Below are 21,356 nucleotides of genomic sequence, written 5' to 3' on the forward strand. Positions count from 1 at the left end.
TGGTTACGCCATCTATAGCAGTTGTGTTAGTTCTGGTCACTACATTGGCAATACGATTTTCGTCTATACACTAAATTTTAATACTATGTATCTGAGACAATTTCCAAGTACGCATGCCCGAAAATGCGACAAATCTAGGTATACTGATCGGCATACTATTATAACACGACTTCTACAAGTAGTCTGTGGTTGTCCCATATTATACAGGTAGAGAGAAGATAAAGTACGTAATCTGGGATTACAATGTTTATTCAAATTATTTAAATATTTCGTTATTCGTCACTTTTCGAATGGTACAAACATTAGTTATATTTAAAGAGCAATTTAAAATATTAACTTGACATTACATTCTTACAGACTTATAGCAATGAGATTGGGGAAAAAACACCTGGAAATAGCTACGAGATGGTAAATACTAACAATCTTCTTTATAAGATAGATATATTGATTAATTTATCGCATAAATATTGTATAATGTGTTCTTTAGTAAATATCTTTTAAATTGTAATCAAGTTACTGCTTTAATAATTGTACAGATTGGGAATTAATATTTATGTTAATCAGGTTGCCGTCTGCAATGATTTATGGAGGTTCTGCGGGCATGGCAGTAGTATATTTTACAGATTGGAGAGTAATAGGTCAATATATTCCCCTTTACAATGGAAAATTTAAAGACTAGATTGTGAGATATACTCATGATGTTATATTATATAATAAAGTATAGTATTATATAATTATTGGCTGTATCATTTATTAAATGAACACATATATTGATATATTGCATACAATATTGTAGATATTAATCGATGTACACATATTAAATATTAATAAATATATGTTAAAAATTCTTAAAAGCCTTAAGTTTCCATTTCTACTTTTTCTTTTTCTTTGTAACTTTTATAAATGATATTTGCATATGCTTCAGATTCTTTGTGTCGACCTAATCTCAAATAATTATATTTGTAATATCTGTTAATAAAATATATTAGTTAGATACTTATTTTCCAATAGTGTTTCAATAGTACAGTAAATTATACTTACCTGTAACACTGTACGACTACTAAACAACATGATACGCCTAAAAACACCTTTGTTGGTAATGGCAACAATCTTTTACTTCTCGCCATCAGATATTTTCTGTAAAATAATTTAATACTTATAAAAACAATCCGTTGATATAACTTTTTGAAGATTTTAATAATGCTCTATTACTACATATAAAAATATTTAACTATATATTGACCCACAAAATTTAATCTTGGCTTAATGACAAAATATTAATGTTCTTTAACGTACACATTTATAATGTATTCAAGCCATTATTTTCGTTACAAAAGTAAACTTACTTCGCTTAAATTATTATTAGGAACATTCTCTCGAATATAAGACTTTAAAGGTTCAGTCCACACAAAATAGCTAGTGGTACACCCTAATATAATGATCAAATAAATTTGATGCTTAGGTAATCTGGAAAATCGCATTGTTTGTTGTAGTTTCAAAATTCTAAAAACAACAATTGAACAATTCTTACACACTATTACTCCAGATAAAAATACTGATATATTCTAACCAAGTTGTCGAAATTCTTACTGTTATTAATTTAGATTTAGATCCTGCGGAATTGTATAAAACTAAAGGCCTGTTTCCATGTGATTCAACGCTAAACAAGTGTTCGTACTTGCATCAGTTTACTTCCGCACCCTGCACAGGACTGGGGTTTTTTACGATTAAGAAAATTAAACGTGACGGCACGCTAGAAACTATTTCTTAGCTCGACTAACCCATCTATGTACATATATTACTAGCGATAAATTCTAGTCACTACAAACTAACCAGACTAGTCACAAAATGACTAAGGATCATCTAGAAAGGGATGAGATAATTCGTTGTAATTGATAGGGTGATTTATAATGTGTATAGAGTATTACTGGAAAACGAACGACGGGCATGACATAGGAATTGTGGTAAACGATAACTAAAATTGTTTTACATTATAATTTTACATTTCTTCCTGCAGAAGTTAAACCTTCCCTGAAAATTTATAAAATTTATTAAATAGATCTAGTTGAGTTTTGAAAATCTCTTGCATTGAAACTGGTAGCGTACGAGATAATAAAGCTATTCCATGTTGATCGCATATACTAATTAATAAATTTATACAATTCTGAATAGAAATCTGAAACGAAAAAATAATAAAATATAATTTTCAATATACATTTATATATTCTTTATGTTTCAAAAATATAACTATCGCACACAATATAATATTCGAAACATTACCTTAACAGAAGTTGCTATTAAAGCTTCTGAAAACAATTCCAACAAATCTGCTATTACGTACGGACTTAATCGAATCATATCTTTTTTCAGTTTTATCAAAGAACTCGTAAATCTATAAACAAAACGAAACAAATAAAATCACACGTACTTATACTTTCTTGTAATAAATAAAAAAAGATTGGTAATTTACTTCTCTATATCCAATGCGAGACATTTAAATGTGTGATCTTCAGATTTATCGACTATAGCTTTGGATTTTTGTACAACAACATTTAGTATACGTCTATAGAATACCAATAATGCGGGTAGTCTATCTGAGATTAGATCTGTTCTCATTTTTAATAGCGTGTTACATAATGTCAGTGCATCGTTACACGTTGTTATTGTTGTTTCTTGCAATGATTTTAAACCGAGAAATATACTCATATCAATCACATTACCACGAAGATATAAATGTTTAGTGGCAAGAATACTCTGAATTAATTTTAATAAACTTGGCCAAAATTTGTCTGGTATGTTTATAATTTGTACTGCTTGTAATAATTTATTAATTGCAGTTAAACGTAATTTATTTCGGTCGGCAGACATATTTGTTTTCAATATAGCATGCCATATAATGCAAACATTTTCCAAGTCATTTTTTTGTACGTTTGAAAGAATTTTTACCTGTAATAAAACAAAATAGTAAATTATTTCTATAAAATATTATGTTGAGTATTTTGTACTATTTAATTTAAACACTCATAACAGATACATACCATGTGATCATGCAAATATTCTAAAAATTCATTGAATTCTTGTGGTTTGCTTGATTCAAACAGAGGTAAAAGTACGTCTGTACATGGATACTTCAATAGAGCATACCATATACCTCTTACAATTTGGTTGGTCACTTGAAATATTTTTCGATTGTGAAGAACAAGAACTGCTAAGCATAAACCGTCCTTCAACAACTCACTTCTATCAGTATCATTCTGCTTATAAAATATTTTTATGCATTAAAAGTGTAATAATTTCAAAGTAAGCCTGATTAGCTATCTTATATTTACCAGAAATATATCACCAAGTATTAGCTCTGTTGCACTTTTTAATTTTTCATCAATATCTTCATTAGGAATACTTATTTTTAATAATATACTTAATATTTTCACATCGTCGGTTTCTGTCATTTTTGATGGTAGCATCTTTATTATAATTTTATTTAATTTTTCTGCTGCTTTTTTAACTATTGCCTTTTGGTCAACATTTAATTTTGGTTTAACATGTTCTATAGATTCTAATATAAAATGAATGTTTTTCTTAGAATTTATGGAAGACTTTATAAGTGTTTTTAACATTGTATACGATAAATCGTTTCTAAGAGATAGTTCCACAGTTTTCTGGATATTTCTATTTTGTGGTAACTGGTCCAATAATAAAGAAGGATTTATATATCGAAACATGTCGAGACCAGACATTTCTAAAAGATCTGAAAATAAAAAACTTGTTATATACTGATTTTATAAACTTATTACTCTGTTTCTATAGGAAAAAGAAGAGCACCTGTGAATATCATATTACATAAGGAAATTATTTCATCATTTCCATCACATTCTTTTCTGAGAGCAAATACAATTATAAATATTATTGACCTTACACGGGTACTCAAAAACATCAAAGGTATATGAAGTAATATTTCCAGATACATTTTTATTTTATATAATGATGCACTTTCAATCTGTACCCATTTATCTTTCAAGAATTCTTTTCTCATAGATATCAATATTTCATTTACATCTTGATTTTCAGCACTTTCACCTCTGAGTAGAGTTTCCTAAAAAACAAAGTACAAATATTACATAAATGATATTATATGTATCATTTAATTAGTGATTAAATATTTACACTTACAGTAACAAAATTTTTACATAACGATTTTGTCACTCTATTGGTTATCAAATGCGCAATGTGTTTAACAATACAACATAAAAAAGATATTATGAATCTCCTGTTTCCTTGTAGGCTATCTTCATGCAATACTTTCATCCATTCACAAAAATTACCCATGCTAGAAGTCATATCTACTAATAATAAATATGTTACTTTCGACATCTCTTCGTTAGACAAGAACGATATTACTTCTGTATCAAGCTTTAATATAGTGGGCCAAGAGTATTCTAAGCCACCTATCAAACTATTAAGTTTAATGGAAGAGTCATTTACTGTATTTTGGGACATTTTAATTCTTTGTAAAATAAGTTTATTCTGAAATTATAATATATTAATGACAAGGTGAATAATAAAAACATTTAATTAACATACCATGCTGTTTTTGCAACTGTCTTTGCCAAAATTTGTTATTCTTTGAATCAATTGCTGCCACTGAATTTGAGATATTGGAAATCTTAAATCTCGCGTTGCAACTTTTGGCACATAATATTTCAGTGCCATTTGTGTTTCATTCCATGAAAATATTGCAGCTAATAATATTATAATAATTTTCTTGCTGTGGTTTAAATGTAAAACTTGATCTGTTAGAAGTGATAAAACACTTCCTAAGTCGTCAAAGGCGTTTATAAATTTTTGATGAGAAGTTAATGTTCCTGTATATTCGAAAATACATAAACCATCTAAAAATGTAACAAGTAAATCAACAGTTGATTGCATAAATGAAATATTTTTACCTGGAAGAAATTACAAAAGATTAGAAAATTTTAAATAAGAATTAATATTTAATTAATAATATCGGTTTAGTTACTATTTTATGATCCTTTCCCTTACATGTGTCATTAGATTGTAGTACTTCCATGCAGTCATGTTTTAAATGATATATCAATGTTTTTAATATAGCTATACTTTGTAAAATTGTAATATCACTCAATGATTTCAAAAACATTTCTTTGAATTCTTGCGGAAAAAACATATTAGATTTTGTATTTGAAATCTGATTCAAAGAATGTTTTAAAGCTACTAATATTGCTGAAATTAATTTTTCCTCTTGCCGTAATTGTATAGTAGCATTTTGAATAGCAATCATTAAATTTGTATATTCCAATGTTGGACTTCCAACAAATACTTTTCTCAGTATATCTTGAATTCTTTTCTCAATTATGAGAGGATTAAAATAGCAAAATTGTGTAAGAAGATCATAATCTACATTGCTCATATTTTTATTTAATAAAATACTGTTTACCACATTTTGGCAATACTCAAATAACGTAATACCATGTACTTCATTATCAAAATCGAATGCTATATCATTCAAATTCTTCAAAAGGGAATTTAAAATTTGTTTTCTATAAGTTCCAGCACATTCTACTAATTCTCGCAAAATTAAATCCAATACAACACTGTCCGATTTATAAACACCTATTGCAGCACGAAAAATAAAAACAAATGTCGTTAAATTACTATGAAGATCTTTTGTTCTTGCATTTTCAGTCAAAGTAGGTAATAAATCTGCAAAGTGATCTGTGTTGTCATCCTTTAAAAATATTTCACGTTGTGCATGTATTCTTCCAAATACTAATTGTTGAACACATTTATGAGCTACTGCTCCCAGTCTATTCATATTATTGGTGCATTTATGATCAATTATAGCACATAAAGGATACAAAATATCATGTATGAATACATTTCTTAATGTATTTTTTGTCATAAAAGCTGATTTAAAAATTTGTATTATACTTTCTATAACATTAATTACAATGTTGTATGTGATCAATATCAATCCATTGCTTTTGTTAATTAATGCTATATCTATTCCATCCGCTGATTGTTCTTTAATATTAAAGGTATGTTTATAAAGTTTAAATACATAATTCAATAAAGACTTTACCAAAAGTCCTAAATCTTTTGGTTCATTAATGAAATACTGTTGCATCCCATTATTCGAAACCAATAATCTACAGCATTCAAAAATACCACTGTGTACATTTTCTACATCTTTTTGTAATTTTTCAATAATCACATTAATCAATAACTTTTTCACATCCACTTTAACATCCAAATGTGTAGTTTGTAAACAGCTCTTTAAAGAAACCCAAACATTTTTATCCATGGAACATGATTCACAAAACCACTGTAGGATGAGATCTTCTTTGCGCACTATTGGTATGTCAGCAGTACAAAAAACATTTTCTGCCAATTTCAAACGTTTTGCTAAAGGTTCTTCGTTCGTATCAAGGCGCTTCAGTAATTCTGTTAAATATACATACATATATAAATATTTATTACAGATATTTAAAGGTTAGAACTAGTCACGTGTTTACTTACCCGTTGATAGAGCCATATTAAATATTTAAAAATTTTATATGTATATTCTTAATTGTTAGCATTATTTTAAAAAATCTTTTCGTAGAATTAACAAATTTTATAGATTACTTAACATTAGAATGTAACATGAATACACCATACGTATGTATTTAGACTAGTTGAGCTGTGCAAGTTAGGTATTGAATCTGCCATGAGATTACAGCGCTAAATATATGGCGCTAAACTTTCAATTTGATAAAATAAATTTAATTATTAATTTAAATATAAATTTAAAAAATAAAAGTCTTGAATTAAAAATTAAACAAAAAATAATAATGCATTTATAATACTACAGTGTAATTATCAAATGTATCATTAAATAATATTATAAACTACAACATTTAATTTTGTACATATTTTATTGAAAATGTCTGTGTCAATTTGCAATGTAATATTTGAATATGGTTTGCAGTGCTTTGCATATTGCTTTACAATATTTTCAGTATCATTTTAATAAATATCTGATAAAGCATACTAAGGCAAATTGTGAGTCATTTCATTAGGGTTCTGTTTTGATTCGATATGTTCCTGCTGATCATGGATTTTTTTATCGCTATCTTCGTTTTTGTTTTCATCATATTTTTTTATTGCATTATTGAAATCATTGTCTGTTTCATTTCTGATGTCATATTTTCTCTCATCAGAAGAATCGTTATCCAAAAGTTTATTATGTTTGTCAATAAACTTATTTGCTTTAATATCGTATTCTTGATAAACCATATAAGGAACTGTTGGCTTTTGTGTTTCTATCGATGAATTAAGCGATGCACTATGAGAATAACTTATTAAAGATTCATCTTTATTTTTCATTGATGCGAGTTCTAAACGATAAATTGTATTACTTTGTGGTAATTCAAATGATCATATGAGCATATAACTTTATGTGGAAAATATTACCTTGTTGATTACTAATAGCATTCTGTATTTTATCTGATAAGTATTCTATGTTAGTTTGTAGATTGGCCATATCTTCCCTACGAAATAGTAGGTATTAAAAACACCATTTTTTGAACTTTATATTAAATTCATCTACAGTATTATTATGAATGTCAGAATTGTACTCATTGCATTATCTTCCTTACAATATTGTTTACTATCCAGTATCATAAAATTAAGCATATATTTAATTTGCTACTATCGTATATGCTATTACTGTGCTGATAGAGGTATATTTAAAAATTTTCACTTTTGCTTTGGAATTACTTTTACTTTCAGATCAATCTTAACAGTACGTTTCTTGTTCGAAGTTGATGTAGTTTTTCCAATTCTTGTTACATCTCTGTCAGTGGCTCTCTCTGTCAACACAGAATAGCTCTAGATGATAAAATTATTATTAATTATTATACTATTAAGTTTATAAACTATTGCAAACTATTTATAATTAAAAGTAGTGCAAGCCAAATGATATATTATTAGTTACTAGTCAAAAATAAAGTCAATCTTCTTATCTACACAAAAATAAGAATATACTTGTGCTTGAAGTTACTAGCTTCCAAACGTTGTGTGAGAGATTGGCATTCGATGGTCAGTTGAGAGACGAGTGTAGCCTGATTATTCAGGACATCTTCTAGACCAGCCACTGTAGCAGCTAAGAAATACAATTTCATTAGTCAATTCTTAATAAATTGACTAATTTAATTCCTACCCATGCTAGGCATAGTGTCAATATGCCGATTTCTCACACACAAAATGTTTTTAAATAATATGAAATTTATACACTTTTCCAAAGACAATATACCTAACATAGGCAAGTATAAACTATTACCTTACCATGTTTAGTTTCCATATCCATTATCATAGAAGCTAATTCTTTTTCATTTTTCGATATCGATGAAGCTTGTAGAGAAAAATTTTCTGGACATGTAGATTTACTTATATTAATCTAAAAGAAACATTTTATCTTAAACTTGAATTGTATTACACTATATATGAAAAGTGGAAAACATAAGAAAGTAGATTTCTAAACTCTGAATTATGTACATAATTGTCATGAAATTGTATAACACATAGTGTCCATTTCAAATGTTTAATATCTTACTTCTTTCTCCAAAGAAGTTATTTGTTCTGAAAGTCTTAAATTTTCTCTTTTAAGATGTACTAAGTCAGTTTCTGTTCTCTCTAATCGTTGTTTATATGAATTTATTTCAATTTGTAATCTACTTTGTTCTTGATGATTTTGTCTTTCATTTCGTTCAGCGGCTAATTTTGCAGCTAGAACTTCTTGTTCTATACCATCCTTTTCAGTTAATGCTTCATCTAGTTTACTTTGCAAATTTGCTATATGCGACGCAAATTATATGGTATTACAATTTATTATATTTGTTTCATTAAATATCATTAAACTTAATAAGATTAACAATTAAATTATAAAACTTACATATTTCGTTTTGAAGTTCTTTCTTTAAATTACTGATAAGTATTTGTTTCTGAGATAATTCTTTTTTAAGTTCTGTTAGCTCTCTACGTTGTTTCTCTGATTCTAATTTAGATTTATTAACCACATTCCAATGGGAAGCTACATCATTAGATAATTGTTCAACTTGATGATTGTATTTGCGTTCTATCTGCTGTCTCTCTTCTGCAATACGTCTACTTGCTTCCTGAGTAGCTTCTTTAAGTTTATCACATTGTCTATCTAATTCTTCTTTCAATGTTTTGATTTCTATTTTAAATTGATTCTTTTCAAATTCAATTTGCTGTATAACATTTATGGTTTGTTTTACTTTCTGTGCTGCCTCAGTTTCCTTATTTTGTGCAAAAGCTAAAGACTTTTGTAAATCTTCCATTTTCATTTCAGTTTCATATTTAGCATGTAATGCTTGTTCCAACTGAGTTTTTACTTTCGATGCATCATTTTTTAAACAACTTTCAGATAATTGTTTCAAATTAAACTGACTTTCCTCTTGAGTTTTACGGAGTTCTAATTTTGCTTCAGTAAGTTGCGCTTCTAACTCACTAATCCTTGACTCAAACAGTATATTAGGACCTTCCAAAATTTTGGGTTTTATAATTTCAGAGGCTTCTGTTTGAACAGACAATTTTCGTTTACTATTGTCATTATCATTGTCATCAACGTGTATATACTCGTTAAGAGCACAGTTGAAAAATCCTGTTTTATTTTTATAATGCAGAGCTTCATTTTCAACTACAACCTAAAATTAATGAATTTAAATTTTGAAATAAATTATTATAATAATGACTATTAATTATTTAATTAATTAAACATAGTTCTAATACCTCTCTAACTTTATGAATTAAATTAGTTAATTGATTTCTGCAAAACTGAGATTCCTGTTGTAATTGTTGTATATATTCTTCTTGTTGCTCAATAAAAGAATTTAATTCTGGAGGAACAGATTGTATGTCTGCAGTTGAAGACGCTAAACTGTTACATGCTTTCATCTGATACATAGTTTTGAGAGAACCAAAATTTGGATTCACTACTTTATTTATATCTTCTTGAAATTTCTTTGCTTTGGAATTGTCAATTATCATACTTCCATCATCTCTTTCTTCATCAAATTTATTAATTTTTGTATTATCAAATTGATAAATATCTTTAGTTCCTTGTAATCCTCTATGTGAAAATTATTTTTAACATTCAATTTTATAAATATCAAATTCCGTGTACAGAATAGATTGTAAAATTAATAAGAATATTTAATATTAAGTTACCCTGTTATTGGCTTCGAGACATAAGAATCGGCTAGCAAATACTTTAATTTTGATACAGCCTCTTTATATGCCATTTCTGTATAATCTGTAGACTTCTTCTTATTTAAATCTACTTTTTGAATTCCATTTACTTTTCTATAAAATTAAGATCTACGTGTGTAAATACAATAAAAATATAGTGCAATTTTAGAAATTTAGAAATAACAAGTACCTACTTTGTCTTTAAACTTAATCTCTTCATTCGTGCAAAATTCGTTAGAACCGTGAAATGTGAAAAATTCTCTCTCAACTTCAGGTAATTCTGTAAAGAAAGTTTTATGTTATCTACAATTACTTGCCCTAAGCATTCTAAGCTCATTTTACCAGTTTGCCGAGTCGTCATATACATATAACAACATATGCCAATCAATGAATTAAGTGTGTACTTGTCCAAATTCACATTAATCAGTCAGCAAAAGTATTACAATAAGACTTAAGAAAATTGAAGTTGAATTCAACTGAACACAGACTATGGTAGATTGCATACAGAAAGATCGTTTGTGTCTTACAGGGACAGGCACCGTACCATCTTATACGAATATTTCGTGACTTATTATAATTATCAACAACTTCTCAGTAGTATACTAGTCATATTTGTCAAGATTCTCTTAAAAAAAAAAGTTTAAGTTTCGTTTCTTTTCCAAGATTTTCAGAGTCACATTTAGAATTTTTTAGAAACGTGTATTACTATTGACTTACTTAGTTTTATTATTTCAATTTAACTTCGTAATTTAACCACATAAATGAATACGCATACAGTTAATAGAAAAATTGATCACATTTCTTATATAATAAAATATTAAAAATAGAATCAAAATTTACGATAAAAAAATTAATATTTATATAATGCTATTAAAATAGAATTAAGACAGATCTTATTTAGTATGTAAATAACTAGTGATAACACTGAATTATATATAAATATTTCAGCTCATACGCATTTCATAGTTTTACATTTAATTTTGTTATATTGGAATTTTCTTTCCTAGATTATGTGGCAAGTTCTTGTCCTAGTAAGTTGCCAGGTTCATTTTCTGATGATGCTATGGAAACGAATGTGTTATCATGTTGTACAGTTTGGTCTGAAGGTACTGCAGTATATGCTGAAAGAAATTACAATATTTTTTATGATTCATAATTTATTAATTTGTATTTATCTGTAAGAATTATACCTGTGCTGTGAGAAAATGGTTTTATCCATAATATTATTAACAAAGCAAAGACTGCAAAAGAACCACAAACATAAACCACAACATCTTTGTAGAAAATTGTAGAACTAAACCAAGATTCTCTGAAAAAAATGATAAAAGAAAGTAGTCCCAGGTGAATGGAGTCCTTAAATATACTTACAAATACTGAATAATTATAACTGCTAATCCATTGCAAAGTTTATCCGTGAAACTCAATATACCATATACAAATCCACCACTATCAGTGTTTTGTCCAATATAATCTGCAGTAACTCCAAGACTGGTCACTAATATGATAGATCCTGCAGATCCTATACCAAAAAATGTTTAATTTTCAAATACTTTGTGCATTTATTAACTTCATAATATTAAAAAAATTACATAATATTACCTAACAATAAAGATATTACATAGATTTGATAGTTTGTGTACGTTATGTCTGTACCTAATTGAATCCAAATGCAAGCACATATGGTTAATATAACACCAAAACAAAATGAAATTTTTCTGCCTACTTTTGTATTTAACTTTTCAATAATTAAAGACATTGCAAAACTACTCAAAAATATTACTAAAGGTATTACAGCTAAAGATGTAGCTGGCATATTTAGTGATTTGTGCAAATATAAAGGAATATAAATTTGTAATAAATTTACACATGCACGTGTAGACATATATACACAGGCTACTTGATATAAACGTATGTCTGTTAATAAAACTGATACTGTGCGTGTATTTCTCTGCAATAATCCTAAAATAGATGCAACAAATTATTAATAACATTTTAATCATTATATAGTAAATATACAGGGTGTTTCCGTATAACATGTCAAAGCAGGCTGGAGGTGATTCCTTATAGAAAAATAAGGAACACTTTGTGTTACTTTCAATTACGACTAAGATACAATTCACCCACTGTATTCTTTTTATTTTTCTTATTTTTTCATAACGAATCACCTCCAGCCCGCTTTGACATTTTATTTGGGAACACTCTGTATAAACAGATTAATACAAGATTCATCTTACCATTAGAGATGTTAACAGCTCCTTCCTTAATAAAGATGTGGAAAAGAACGGATGCTATAGATCCTATTCCTATTCCAATGAATAGAATATTTTGAAATTTCTTTGCATCATTAGGACCAATTTGAGAACTGGAATCTTTGTTATTTGTTATATGAAATACAGCCCAAGCGATGCAATAAACAAAAATATTTGAGAGGACAGTGAAGCTATATCTAAACAGAATTGCAATAAATGTTATAATTGTTCATTCTTATGATTTTCAAGTTTATATATAATATTATATCGTAAGATCCAAATTATGTTTACAATATTTTTTTAGCAAAATAGAAACATTTAAAATATGTCAATTTTTTTTTTTTTTTTTTTAAAGAATATTTTAAAATATACCTGATAGCTATGAGTTCTGATCTTTCATATTCAGTTGGTGTAAGTTCTGGGACCAATGATAAATGAGATATTTGTACTGCAGCCCAACCAAATTGAAAAATTACAACAAATGTTGCATAATAAATTAATTGAGCCCACTTGTGAGAATTTTCGCATCCAATACAAGGTGAAAATATAAAAGGAAATGCAAATAATACGCAAAGTGTGCCTAAAATAAATTTTTGATATAACATAATACAAGTAATAATTTATATAACATATATACCTATTAAATGCCATGTTTTCCTCCTTCCATATTTACAGAACCACAATTCATCATATTTATCAGAATAAAATCCAACAAACGGAGTGGCTAAAGCATCCGCTACTTGTCCAATAAGTAAAATTACTCCAGCCAATGTTGCATTAAAACCCAATACCAAGTGAAAATACACTAATAAATATGTGAACCACATAGAAGCACAAATATCATTTAAAATGTGTCCTATACCATATGCTAGTCTTAATGAAATAGGAAGACGTTGTATTACTTCTGTATAATCATTAGTCAAACTTACTCGTTCACTTTCCATGATAATGAAATTCAATATAATCAATGTAATCAAAGATATAATAATATTTAAATTATATTTATTCAAAAGGAATTACTTGTAAATAATAATGTTTTTAATTTTAAGTCGTATTAAGTTAGCCTAATATATGTATATTACCACTGTGCTAAAATATTTGTCCATTTGCCTTAACCATCCTTTTTCTCATGTGATATTTGAGTTGTTGAGCAGATACATAACCTATGAAACTGTCATTTATGTACCAATTACAATCAATTACAATTCCACGTTTAGTTTACGTCATTTTTAGGTTTTCTCAATGTAATAACGTTATAGCGTTGTGAAAAATTCATTATTTTAAATATCTTACATAAAATTCAGATTATAAATTTAACAAATGCAGAAGTAGAAATGATTAAAAATGATGATTCAGTGGTGATAATCGTGTGCCATATATATTTACAGTAATACATACATAAACGTTAAAATTTAAAATATTATTATCGATGTATTCAATTTTTTGTTAATAAATGATAATAGTACATTTTTTAATATTACAATCAAGTTTAGATAAGCTTGCAAATATTTTTGTTTTTTTCTAGATATTTGTAATAGGTATTTCAAACGTCGTATGCATTATATTTATATTTATTAATATCTAAAAATGTAAGAAACACAGTTTTGAGCCTAACAGTGTTTATAAATGAAAGAACATAAAATATTATACATCATTAAAGAAAACAAATTCAATTGATAATACTATTGTACATTTTTATACAGATATAATAATATGAAATAATATTAATTTCCATATTTTATGGATTTCATGTTGCCTAAAATTAGAATGATATATATATATATATAACTACACAAAGGTTCAAACATTTTAAACTTAATTAATTTTTAGATTTGAAATGCAATGGATAAAATATCTATATCACCAATATTATATAGTTTGTTATTCACATCTATTATATACTTTTAAACATAATCTAGATTATTCTTAAATATGATTTCTTTGTTTACAATACAGCATTATTTGATAAATTTATACATATTTCTTATTTGTTGTGTAACATGCTATCAGTATTTTTCTAAACACTAAGAGATGATCTTGAATTTACATAAAATTGATGTCCTGAAAACAGGAATGTAATAACATAAATACAAGCAGCTATCCAACAATTATATGCATTTTGTGTATAGCCTCTGTCTGCTTCTGCATAGAAATACTTAACATCAGTAAAAGTTCCTTTTAATGCAAGATCTTCTACTAAAGCTACACTCTTGACATAGAAGAATATACCCATCAGGAGCTGAAAATTAAATATAATGTCTTTTTATTTCTTGACAGACTGACAGTTTCTGAAAAATGTATATATAATTACAAAAATATTATCTCATTAAAATATTATTTTGTTTGCAAGTTTTATATTTATTAGAGGACTAATTAAAAAATTCACTTTTTATTATAATATGATAAAATGATATAGATTTTACTGAAAGATAACCTGTCTTCTACTATAATCAAATTTTGATACTAATTAAAAGAGATAAAATTTAAATAAAAGAGTTGATTCAATAATGTTTTTAATTAACTATTACAACTATATATTAAGTTTGTTATATACATTGACATTAAATTGTCGTTGAATTAAACAAAAATTACTTACTAGTTGAAATATACCCCAAACAGATAATATTAAGCCACATAAGGCATACTTAGGTCCACATATCTTCATTTTTTTTCAAATATTATTTTCTCTTGCTTTTTGAATAGAATAACCTACATGGAACGTCTCGCTACAGATGTATTGCTACGCCCTCAGTAATCATATGATCTTCATAATGAGCTGTGTAGAAACTATCGATATCTCGAAAGAGTATATCCTGTTATGGCGACTCTTTAGGGATTTTACTCTAGTTAAAATTTTTTCCATAGTTGACAATGAATTTGTCATGCCATCTAGCATTATTTCCACTAGCATAAGTCCACAAATCTTTACAAGAAATTATACATGTTATTATTTATGTATAATATTTATAGTTTTTGCAATGAAAGAGTCAATAAAAGAAAATTTATAAAGATATCAATTAAAGTGATAAAAATAAAAATATATTTATCAACCAAATATGCATCGGCCCTAAGGTTCATTTCCAACTATAGACACAGCGAACCAATGAATTCTGACGTCGTTGCTTCGATCTGTTCACTAGCACCCGAGTTTTTTTCCCCTAGACAAAGTATAAATAGGGTAAGATTTAACATCAAATGATACTTTTTTAAAGAAAAATGCAGATTTTGTATTATTCTGAAAACGTTTCCTTTTAAGTGATCAAATAACTTTTCATTTGCAATTTCCATAATGTAACAATCATTGTTTTTAAATTACTTTGAATATGACAAATAGCGAGACATGGATGTGATTCATACTTCCTGTTGTTGTCAGCCCTGATTCATAGGATCATGGTTGACCGATTGGGTTAGTTTGTATCCCATTTATTATCATTTAATTATTGTTAGAAATTTAACGAATAATGTTACTTATTCTTAATATAACATTTTAAAATATTTAATAGTTGTTTCGGTTCAACCATTAAATGATTGTACTTTGCATATACTACAATTTGTAATATTTGTATCGAATAACGGTGTAGTTCGGTAGCTTGTGATTTTGACAGTTAAATCGAATACATAATACATGAATTACTAAAACGAAATAGCCAATACTTTGTCCAATTCTGTTTATTCACGCGTACTTCTCCAGGAACGACGATTAAAATTTATCAACTTGTACAATTTGTTACAGTAAATAGGAAGGCTAATGCCATTTAACTTATTTCTGACATGTATCATTTCAAGATATGTGACATTTGTTCCGGTTCAAGAATTAGAAGATTCACAATTCGCATGTTCTACAACTTGTGACATTTGCATCTGGTAACAGTGTAGCTCAACAGCTTATGTTTTTAACAGTTAAATTGAATACATAATGTGTCTACTATTGAAACAAAATACCTAATATTTCATTGCACTTCATCTACTACCTGATATTTTTCTAAAAATAGTGATTGAAAATTATTGATTTATTATATGGCTTGTTGCAGTAAATAGCGAAGCTAATGCCAGGCGTATTGGCATGGTTGAAAACTGCTTTGGCAGTTCCGGCCAGGTATGTTTAATATAGCAATCTTAAATTCTATCGTGTCTGCAAAAAAATATTGAACGTAAAATTATCAATATAATTTATTATTAATCTAAATATATTATTTATTTTAGCCAGTTGCAGTACCTGGAAGAGTTTTAGTAGGAGAAGGTGTCCTCACAAAAATGTGTAGGAAAAAACCAAAACCAAGACAGTTCTTTCTATTTAATGACATATTGGTTTATGGAAACATTGTAATAAACAAAAAGAAGGTTTGTTATTAATATCTTATTAGTTTACCTATAAGTAAAAATAATGATATACAAAAATATTTTTATTTTATTTATTACAGTAATTATTTGATATAATTTATTAAACATTTTAAAAGAAATATGTATTCTTTGTATTTACAGTACAATAAACAGCATATTATACCACTCGAAGAAGTCAAATTGGAGTCTTTGGCAGACGATGGTCGTAAGTTATGATTTAATTATCTACTATCTTGTCATGTTCTCTATTGCTTATAAATTATATTTATTATAAAACATCTTGTAACATGAGTTTAACTTAACAGTTCTATTTTTCATTGTCTGTTTAGAATATATTTGCAGACTAATAAAAAAGATAGTAATGTAATTACTAGTTCACTTAAGAACGCTTTTATTTAGAGTTAAAGCAGCATTTCTCATTGGTAACAGTTTCAGGATTAATTCTTGAACTACTAATTCATTTCAAATTGTATATATTCAATGTTGCATGTGTTCATAGTTTCATAAAGATAGTGTAGTAATTCATCATTATTTATAGAATATCGCAATGGTTGGCTTATAAAAACAGTAACAAAGTCGTTTGCTGTTTATGCTGCTACTGGTACAGAGAAGCAAGAATGGATGGCTCATATTACAAGATGTATCGAAGATTTATTAAGAAAAAGTAAGCAATTATTATTATTTTAACTAGAAATGTAATTATATTTAAATGGTTTTTTTTTTTCTTTTCAAAAATTTCAACATGTTTTTGTTGATAGGTGGTAAGAAACCAGTTGAAGTTCATGCAGCTGTATGGGTACCAGATAATGAAGCTACAATTTGCATGCACTGTAATAAAACACAATTTACAGTCTTAAATCGACGAGTATGTACAAAATTATTGTTTTAAATATATCATTGCAAAACATGGTTTTAAAATATTGAAAGTATCAATCAAATTTTTTAGCACCATTGTAGACAATGTGGGGCTGTAGTATGTGGACCTTGCAGCAATAAGAAGTTATTACTACCTGGCCAAGGAAATGGAAAAGCAGTCAGAGTCTGTTTACAATGTTATGACGCGGCTAGTAAAATAAAAGCGTCATCTCCAACTACTGTCGACAATCTAAATAATAAGGACCAGCAACGCAATTCTGCTGATAGTTCAGGAGGTGACAGTTCTGGCGATGATGATGACGGAAATAAGGAAGAAAATCATGACGAGGTGATGCATTTTGTCGAAAGACATTCTTGTTTTGCATTAGTAAAATCATAAACTAAATCACATATTTTTATTTCGTTACAGCCTAAATTTTATTCTCGCTTGCACCATGAAGTTGACTACATTATAAACAAATAAAGGAAATTACGGATAAAAGCATTATTCAAAACAATATTTTTGAAAAGTAATAACTTTAAATTGCCAATAATTAAAACTTCTAGTAATTTGAAGATTGTTAACCATTTCGGTACGAATGTTCAAATTACTGGATGAGCACTATGCACCCTTTAAAGCCCTTGTGTCAGTTATACTGAATGATTAGTATGCGTTATCATAGAGGTACTCTAATGACATGACGTGCGTGCCAGACAGCAATAATGCTTTTTGGCTAGTACCTACCATATCGAAAGGGTTAAAACTATTTTTAAATTGTATTTATGCAAAGTACCGAGAAAAATGTCTTATGTACAAATAACTAAAATGATTTTATATTAAATTTCGAGAACCAATATCTTTGTTATGTATATCAGATTTATATAAATAATTTGAAAAATATATTTGACATTTAAAGTTAGTTAAAGTATTATAGTATCTACACAGACATTCAAATAAAAGAGACTATTATTTTTAACTCTTTATATGTTGTAAAGAAATAATTCATCATATGTCAAATTATGACATTTTTACCGTTTATACTTGTATCTCTATGTTATATTGTAATATTTCAATATCTACCGTAATTAGATTCTAATTGTCATTGATACGATATTGTAAAATTATATGCCACATTGTGCCTTTCCAAATACACTGTTTGATCTTTTTTACTATTTATAAACAACTAATATTGATCTAATGCTAATTTCGAAAAAAATACATTAAATAACAAATTTTCAATAACACGGAACTAAATTTTCTTCAGTCATTTGTATATTATAAGAATACATGAATCTTTGTGAAATGCGATGATTGTAATAAATAAAATATAATAAACAAAATAATATTTAAATAACATCTGTTTAATTTATATGTTTTGTGATACAGAAATAGGTGATTGTACTTGGTAACGTATCGTGTACATACTTTCATAGGGTGACAAAAAGTCGCATAAACGCATAGATCCAGAAACTCTTTCTTTACAAGATATAAATGCACTTTGTTTATGATAAACATTTTGAAAATGCTTAAAATTTACTTATGAAATTGTAATAAAAGTACATACAGTATAATTTTAAAGTTGGGCAAATTTTATTCACGAATAACGAATAAAAATTTTAAATTAATTCTTAAACTAATTTTCGTTTCTATTTGATTCGTAAATTAACGGATTTTTAAAAACGACGATTATACTAACAGAGCTACAGATGAAAACTAGTTTACGAATGAATCTAAGACCCTTATATTTTATTATCAAGAATTTTAATTTCTAAATAACCTTATCTTTAACTTTGGGCAGTGTCATTTTTTTTATATTAAAACATTTTCCTTAATTTATACAAAATTCTTTTGCAGATGTATATGAATTAGTGTAGTGTTTTGAATGAATTCTATTTTAAAGCAATAAGAATAGTGTCGTTAACTTGTATAACTAAAAACCAATCAAAATTTTATATTATGGATACTCAATATAAGTTAGTATTTAACGCTTTAATTAATGCCAGTTTTATTTTAGGAAATAATATATATTTAAGAAAACATAAAACTAAAATTTTACACGGATAAATGATTGATTATTCGACTACGTTTATATGATTCTAATATAACCTGTTTAGTAACTGATTCCAAGTGTTTTTACATCATATGCAAATACATTGAAACGAATTTTTTGTTTCTGGATAGAATATCGAGTTTTACAAAATATTTCGATAACCATATTTTAATTTCATTTTCAAAAATTTATTATTTTATAATTAAATTAATCTAAACAATATAATTTTAGAACTATACACCCAATGAAATATTTACAAGATCATCTGGTATGTATAAATGTATTTAAGTACTATATACTGGAATTTACTATTCAAAATTTTTAGGCACAAGATGTTCGACCAGATGGAAGACAATTTTTATCATTTCGTCCAATAAGTGTTAACATTTCATCCATCACTCACGCCGATAGTTCATCAATATTTAAAATTGGTAATACAACAGTTGTATGCGGTATTAAAGCCGTAAGTATTTTTCATCCGATATTCTTATTTATATTTCGTTTGTTTATAATTACAATAAATATCAGTTAAAATAAAAGTATCTTACTTTCCTCTACAATTGTTAAATGTATATATCATGTATTCCTAGAGAATTCATCTATCTCATTATAACAAAGTGTTTAATCTTGTTATAGGAATTAGCAACACCGAAAACTATATCTTCCGAATGTGGATATATTATACCAAATATTGAACTTTCTCCATTATGTTCTCCAAAATTTCGACCAGGTCCACCGAGCGACCAAGCACAAGTTATTTCAAAAACAATAGAGAATATTTTAAGAAATTCTGCGGCTGTTGATTTAAAAGATCTTTGTATTTGTAAAGGTAAACTGGTATGGGTATTATATTGTGATTTATTATGTATCAACTATGATGGTTCAGTAATCGATGCTTGCATCGGAGCTTTGACCAGTGCACTTAACACACGTAAGTTTTATGCAATTATGTTTTAACCAAAATCTGATTATACCTATAATTTATTTCTTTCATTCATGTAGTATTTACTTTTGTATAGTATGTTTACCTGAGACAGTTTACAATGTAACAACAGGAAATATTTCTATACATTCTACAAAAAAGACAAAGTTTCCAATTAAAACATTACCAGTATCAGTAACATTTGCAGTATTTGATGAGTAAGTTAAATTACTTGCTTATAAAAGTTACATTAAATAAGTAATTTGTACGAATTTTCACAACATATTACTTTATTGTTTTGTTTAGTCAATTATTAATTGCTGATCCTACTGACGAGGAGGAAAGTTTATGTTTGGGAAAATTAACAATTGTAATGGACGAAGAAAAAATTTGTTGCATACACAAGCCTGGTATGTTGTATGTTAGTTAAGAAAATACATTTAAATATGATATGTCCCTAATAAAGTTTCAAATTATATGTTAAATATTCTTTATTTAGGTGGAATTCCTATTTCGCACAATCTATTTTCAAAAAGTTTAGCAAAATCTAAAAAAAGAGCAGAGTTAGTAAGATCACTAATTATCACTGCTATATCATCAACCAGAAACGAAGAATCAAAAGAATGATAAATTGTATCGAAGAGCTCTATATATATATATATATATATA

General features: G+C 27.2%; 6 protein-coding genes and 1 long non-coding RNA gene across 15 annotated transcripts; 2 read left to right on the plus strand and 5 right to left on the minus strand.

Annotated features, from left to right (window-relative positions):
* Positions 1-689: 689 nt before the first annotated feature.
* On the minus strand, positions 690-1,659 carry LOC122399825. Of its 2 annotated transcripts, XR_006259296.1 has the most exons (4): positions 1,591-1,659; positions 1,347-1,503; positions 1,042-1,137; positions 693-969 (listed from the first exon to the last, which is right to left on the minus strand). It is a non-coding gene; the product is annotated as an uncharacterized LOC122399825 (long non-coding RNA). The 2 variants fall into 2 exon arrangements; XR_006259295.1 differs by having other exon boundaries at positions 690-969; positions 1,347-1,615.
* A 315-nt stretch (positions 1,660-1,974) lies between these two features.
* Positions 1,975-6,657, minus strand: LOC122399804. Of its 2 annotated transcripts, none has more exons than XM_043400772.1 (10): positions 6,535-6,657; positions 5,041-6,459; positions 4,582-4,943; positions 4,171-4,524; positions 3,823-4,093; positions 3,330-3,748; positions 3,039-3,254; positions 2,471-2,946; positions 2,281-2,392; positions 1,975-2,176 (listed from the first exon to the last, which is right to left on the minus strand). In XM_043400772.1, the coding sequence occupies exons 1-10, from the start codon at positions 6,548-6,550 to the stop codon at positions 2,021-2,023; spliced, it is 3,801 nt and encodes a 1,266-aa protein (XP_043256707.1). In that variant the 5' UTR covers positions 6,551-6,657; the 3' UTR covers positions 1,975-2,020. The 2 variants fall into 2 exon arrangements, with proteins under 2 accessions (XP_043256707.1, XP_043256706.1); XM_043400771.1 differs by having other exon boundaries at positions 3,039-3,257.
* A 349-nt stretch (positions 6,658-7,006) lies between these two features.
* LOC122399805 (serologically defined colon cancer antigen 8 homolog) lies at positions 7,007-11,368 on the minus strand. 5 transcript variants are annotated; one of them, XM_043400773.1, is made up of 10 exons: positions 11,273-11,368; positions 10,464-10,549; positions 10,249-10,383; positions 9,811-10,150; positions 8,951-9,725; positions 8,612-8,850; positions 8,344-8,455; positions 8,044-8,161; positions 7,471-7,547; positions 7,007-7,394 (listed from the first exon to the last, which is right to left on the minus strand). In XM_043400773.1, the coding sequence occupies exons 2-10, from the start codon at positions 10,487-10,489 to the stop codon at positions 7,048-7,050; spliced, it is 2,169 nt and encodes a 722-aa protein (XP_043256708.1). In that variant the 5' UTR covers positions 10,490-10,549; positions 11,273-11,368; the 3' UTR covers positions 7,007-7,047. The 5 variants fall into 5 exon arrangements, 3 of the variants coding, with proteins under 3 accessions (XP_043256708.1, XP_043256710.1, XP_043256709.1); XR_006259289.1 differs by lacking the exon at positions 8,044-8,161 and adding an exon at positions 7,777-7,868 and having other exon boundaries at positions 7,264-7,394; XR_006259290.1 differs by lacking the exon at positions 8,044-8,161 and adding an exon at positions 7,656-7,868 and having other exon boundaries at positions 7,382-7,394.
* LOC122399807 (major facilitator superfamily domain-containing protein 12-like) lies at positions 11,113-13,875 on the minus strand. Its single transcript, XM_043400776.1, has 7 exons — positions 13,156-13,875; positions 12,891-13,098; positions 12,504-12,715; positions 11,869-12,228; positions 11,638-11,788; positions 11,460-11,578; positions 11,113-11,390 (listed from the first exon to the last, which is right to left on the minus strand). The coding sequence occupies exons 1-7, from the start codon at positions 13,460-13,462 to the stop codon at positions 11,278-11,280; spliced, it is 1,470 nt and encodes a 489-aa protein (XP_043256711.1). The 5' UTR covers positions 13,463-13,875; the 3' UTR covers positions 11,113-11,277.
* Positions 13,876-14,385: 510 nt separating this feature from the next.
* LOC122399794 (ribonuclease kappa-B) lies at positions 14,386-15,291 on the minus strand. Its single transcript, XM_043400757.1, has 2 exons — positions 15,115-15,291; positions 14,386-14,757 (listed from the first exon to the last, which is right to left on the minus strand). Exons 1-2 carry the CDS (start codon positions 15,181-15,183, stop codon positions 14,536-14,538), a joined length of 291 nt encoding a protein of 96 aa, XP_043256692.1. The 5' UTR covers positions 15,184-15,291; the 3' UTR covers positions 14,386-14,535.
* A 584-nt stretch (positions 15,292-15,875) lies between these two features.
* Positions 15,876-18,569, plus strand: LOC122399767 (pleckstrin homology domain-containing family F member 2). Of its 3 annotated transcripts, XM_043400707.1 has the most exons (9): positions 15,895-15,924; positions 16,252-16,382; positions 16,550-16,614; positions 16,722-16,859; positions 17,001-17,064; positions 17,398-17,523; positions 17,618-17,724; positions 17,806-18,063; positions 18,145-18,569. In XM_043400707.1, exons 3-9 carry the CDS (start codon positions 16,582-16,584, stop codon positions 18,196-18,198), a joined length of 780 nt encoding a protein of 259 aa, XP_043256642.1. In that variant the 5' UTR covers positions 15,895-15,924; positions 16,252-16,382; positions 16,550-16,581; the 3' UTR covers positions 18,199-18,569. The 3 variants fall into 3 exon arrangements, with proteins under 3 accessions (XP_043256640.1, XP_043256642.1, XP_043256641.1); XM_043400705.1 differs by lacking the exon at positions 16,252-16,382 and having other exon boundaries at positions 15,876-15,924; XM_043400706.1 differs by lacking the exon at positions 15,895-15,924 and having other exon boundaries at positions 16,047-16,382.
* Positions 18,570-19,542: 973 nt separating this feature from the next.
* LOC122399827 (exosome complex component RRP43-like) lies at positions 19,543-21,324 on the plus strand. Its single transcript, XM_043400821.1, has 7 exons — positions 19,543-19,688; positions 19,997-20,033; positions 20,091-20,228; positions 20,402-20,696; positions 20,785-20,905; positions 20,994-21,097; positions 21,187-21,324. The coding sequence occupies exons 1-7, from the start codon at positions 19,672-19,674 to the stop codon at positions 21,312-21,314; spliced, it is 840 nt and encodes a 279-aa protein (XP_043256756.1). The 5' UTR covers positions 19,543-19,671; the 3' UTR covers positions 21,315-21,324.
* Positions 21,325-21,356: the final 32 nt, after the last annotated feature.

Source organism: Colletes gigas, unplaced genomic scaffold (assembly GCF_013123115.1).
Source record: "Colletes gigas isolate AHSC1104 unplaced genomic scaffold, ASM1312311v1 Colletes_gigas_Sc00015, whole genome shotgun sequence".
Lineage (NCBI taxonomy): Eukaryota > Metazoa > Arthropoda > Insecta > Hymenoptera > Colletidae > Colletes > Colletes gigas.

Bases quoted from the DNA above. Each gene is read 5' to 3' on its own strand.
- LOC122399827 (XM_043400821.1), top strand. The intron at 20,034-20,090 runs GTATGTATAAAT...CAAAATTTTTAG, and splicing joins AATATTTACAAGATCATCTG to GCACAAGATGTTCGACCAGA. The intron at 20,229-20,401 runs GTAAGTATTTTT...ATCTTGTTATAG, and splicing joins TTGTATGCGGTATTAAAGCC to GAATTAGCAACACCGAAAAC.
- LOC122399804 (XM_043400771.1), bottom strand. The intron at 4,944-5,040 runs GTAAGGGAAAGG...AATTTCTTCCAG, and splicing joins ACTACAATCTAATGACACAT to GTAAAAATATTTCATTTATG. The intron at 2,393-2,470 runs GTAAATTACCAA...TTTTGTTTATAG, and splicing joins CTCGCATTGGATATAGAGAA to ATTTACGAGTTCTTTGATAA.
- LOC122399767 (XM_043400705.1), top strand. The intron at 16,615-16,721 runs GTATGTTTAATA...TATTTATTTTAG, and splicing joins GCTTTGGCAGTTCCGGCCAG to CCAGTTGCAGTACCTGGAAG. The intron at 17,524-17,617 runs GTAAGCAATTAT...TTTTGTTGATAG, and splicing joins CGAAGATTTATTAAGAAAAA to GTGGTAAGAAACCAGTTGAA.
- LOC122399805 (XM_043400773.1), bottom strand. From the start codon at position 10,489: ATGAAGAGATTAAGTTTAAAGACAAA. The intron at 8,851-8,950 runs GTAAGTTTTATA...CGTCGCATATAG, and splicing joins AGAACTTCAAAACGAAATAT to CAAATTTGCAAAGTAAACTA. The intron at 7,395-7,470 runs GTAATATTTTCC...TTTATCGTTTAG, and splicing joins TGCTATTAGTAATCAACAAG to AACTCGCATCAATGAAAAAT.
- LOC122399807 (XM_043400776.1), bottom strand. From the start codon at position 13,462: ATGGAAAGTGAACGAGTAAGTTTGACTAATGATTATACAGAAGTAATA. The intron at 11,789-11,868 runs GTAATATTATGT...TTTTTGGTATAG, and splicing joins TGTAATATCTTTATTGTTAG to GATCTGCAGGATCTATCATA. The intron at 11,579-11,637 runs GTAAGTATATTT...CATTTTTTTCAG, and splicing joins GTTATAATTATTCAGTATTT to AGAATCTTGGTTTAGTTCTA.
- LOC122399794 (XM_043400757.1), bottom strand. From the start codon at position 15,183: ATGAAGATATGTGGACCTAAGTATGCCTTATGTGGCTTAATATTATCT. The intron at 14,758-15,114 runs GTAAGTAATTTT...TTTAATTTTCAG, and splicing joins TTTGGGGTATATTTCAACTA to CTCCTGATGGGTATATTCTT.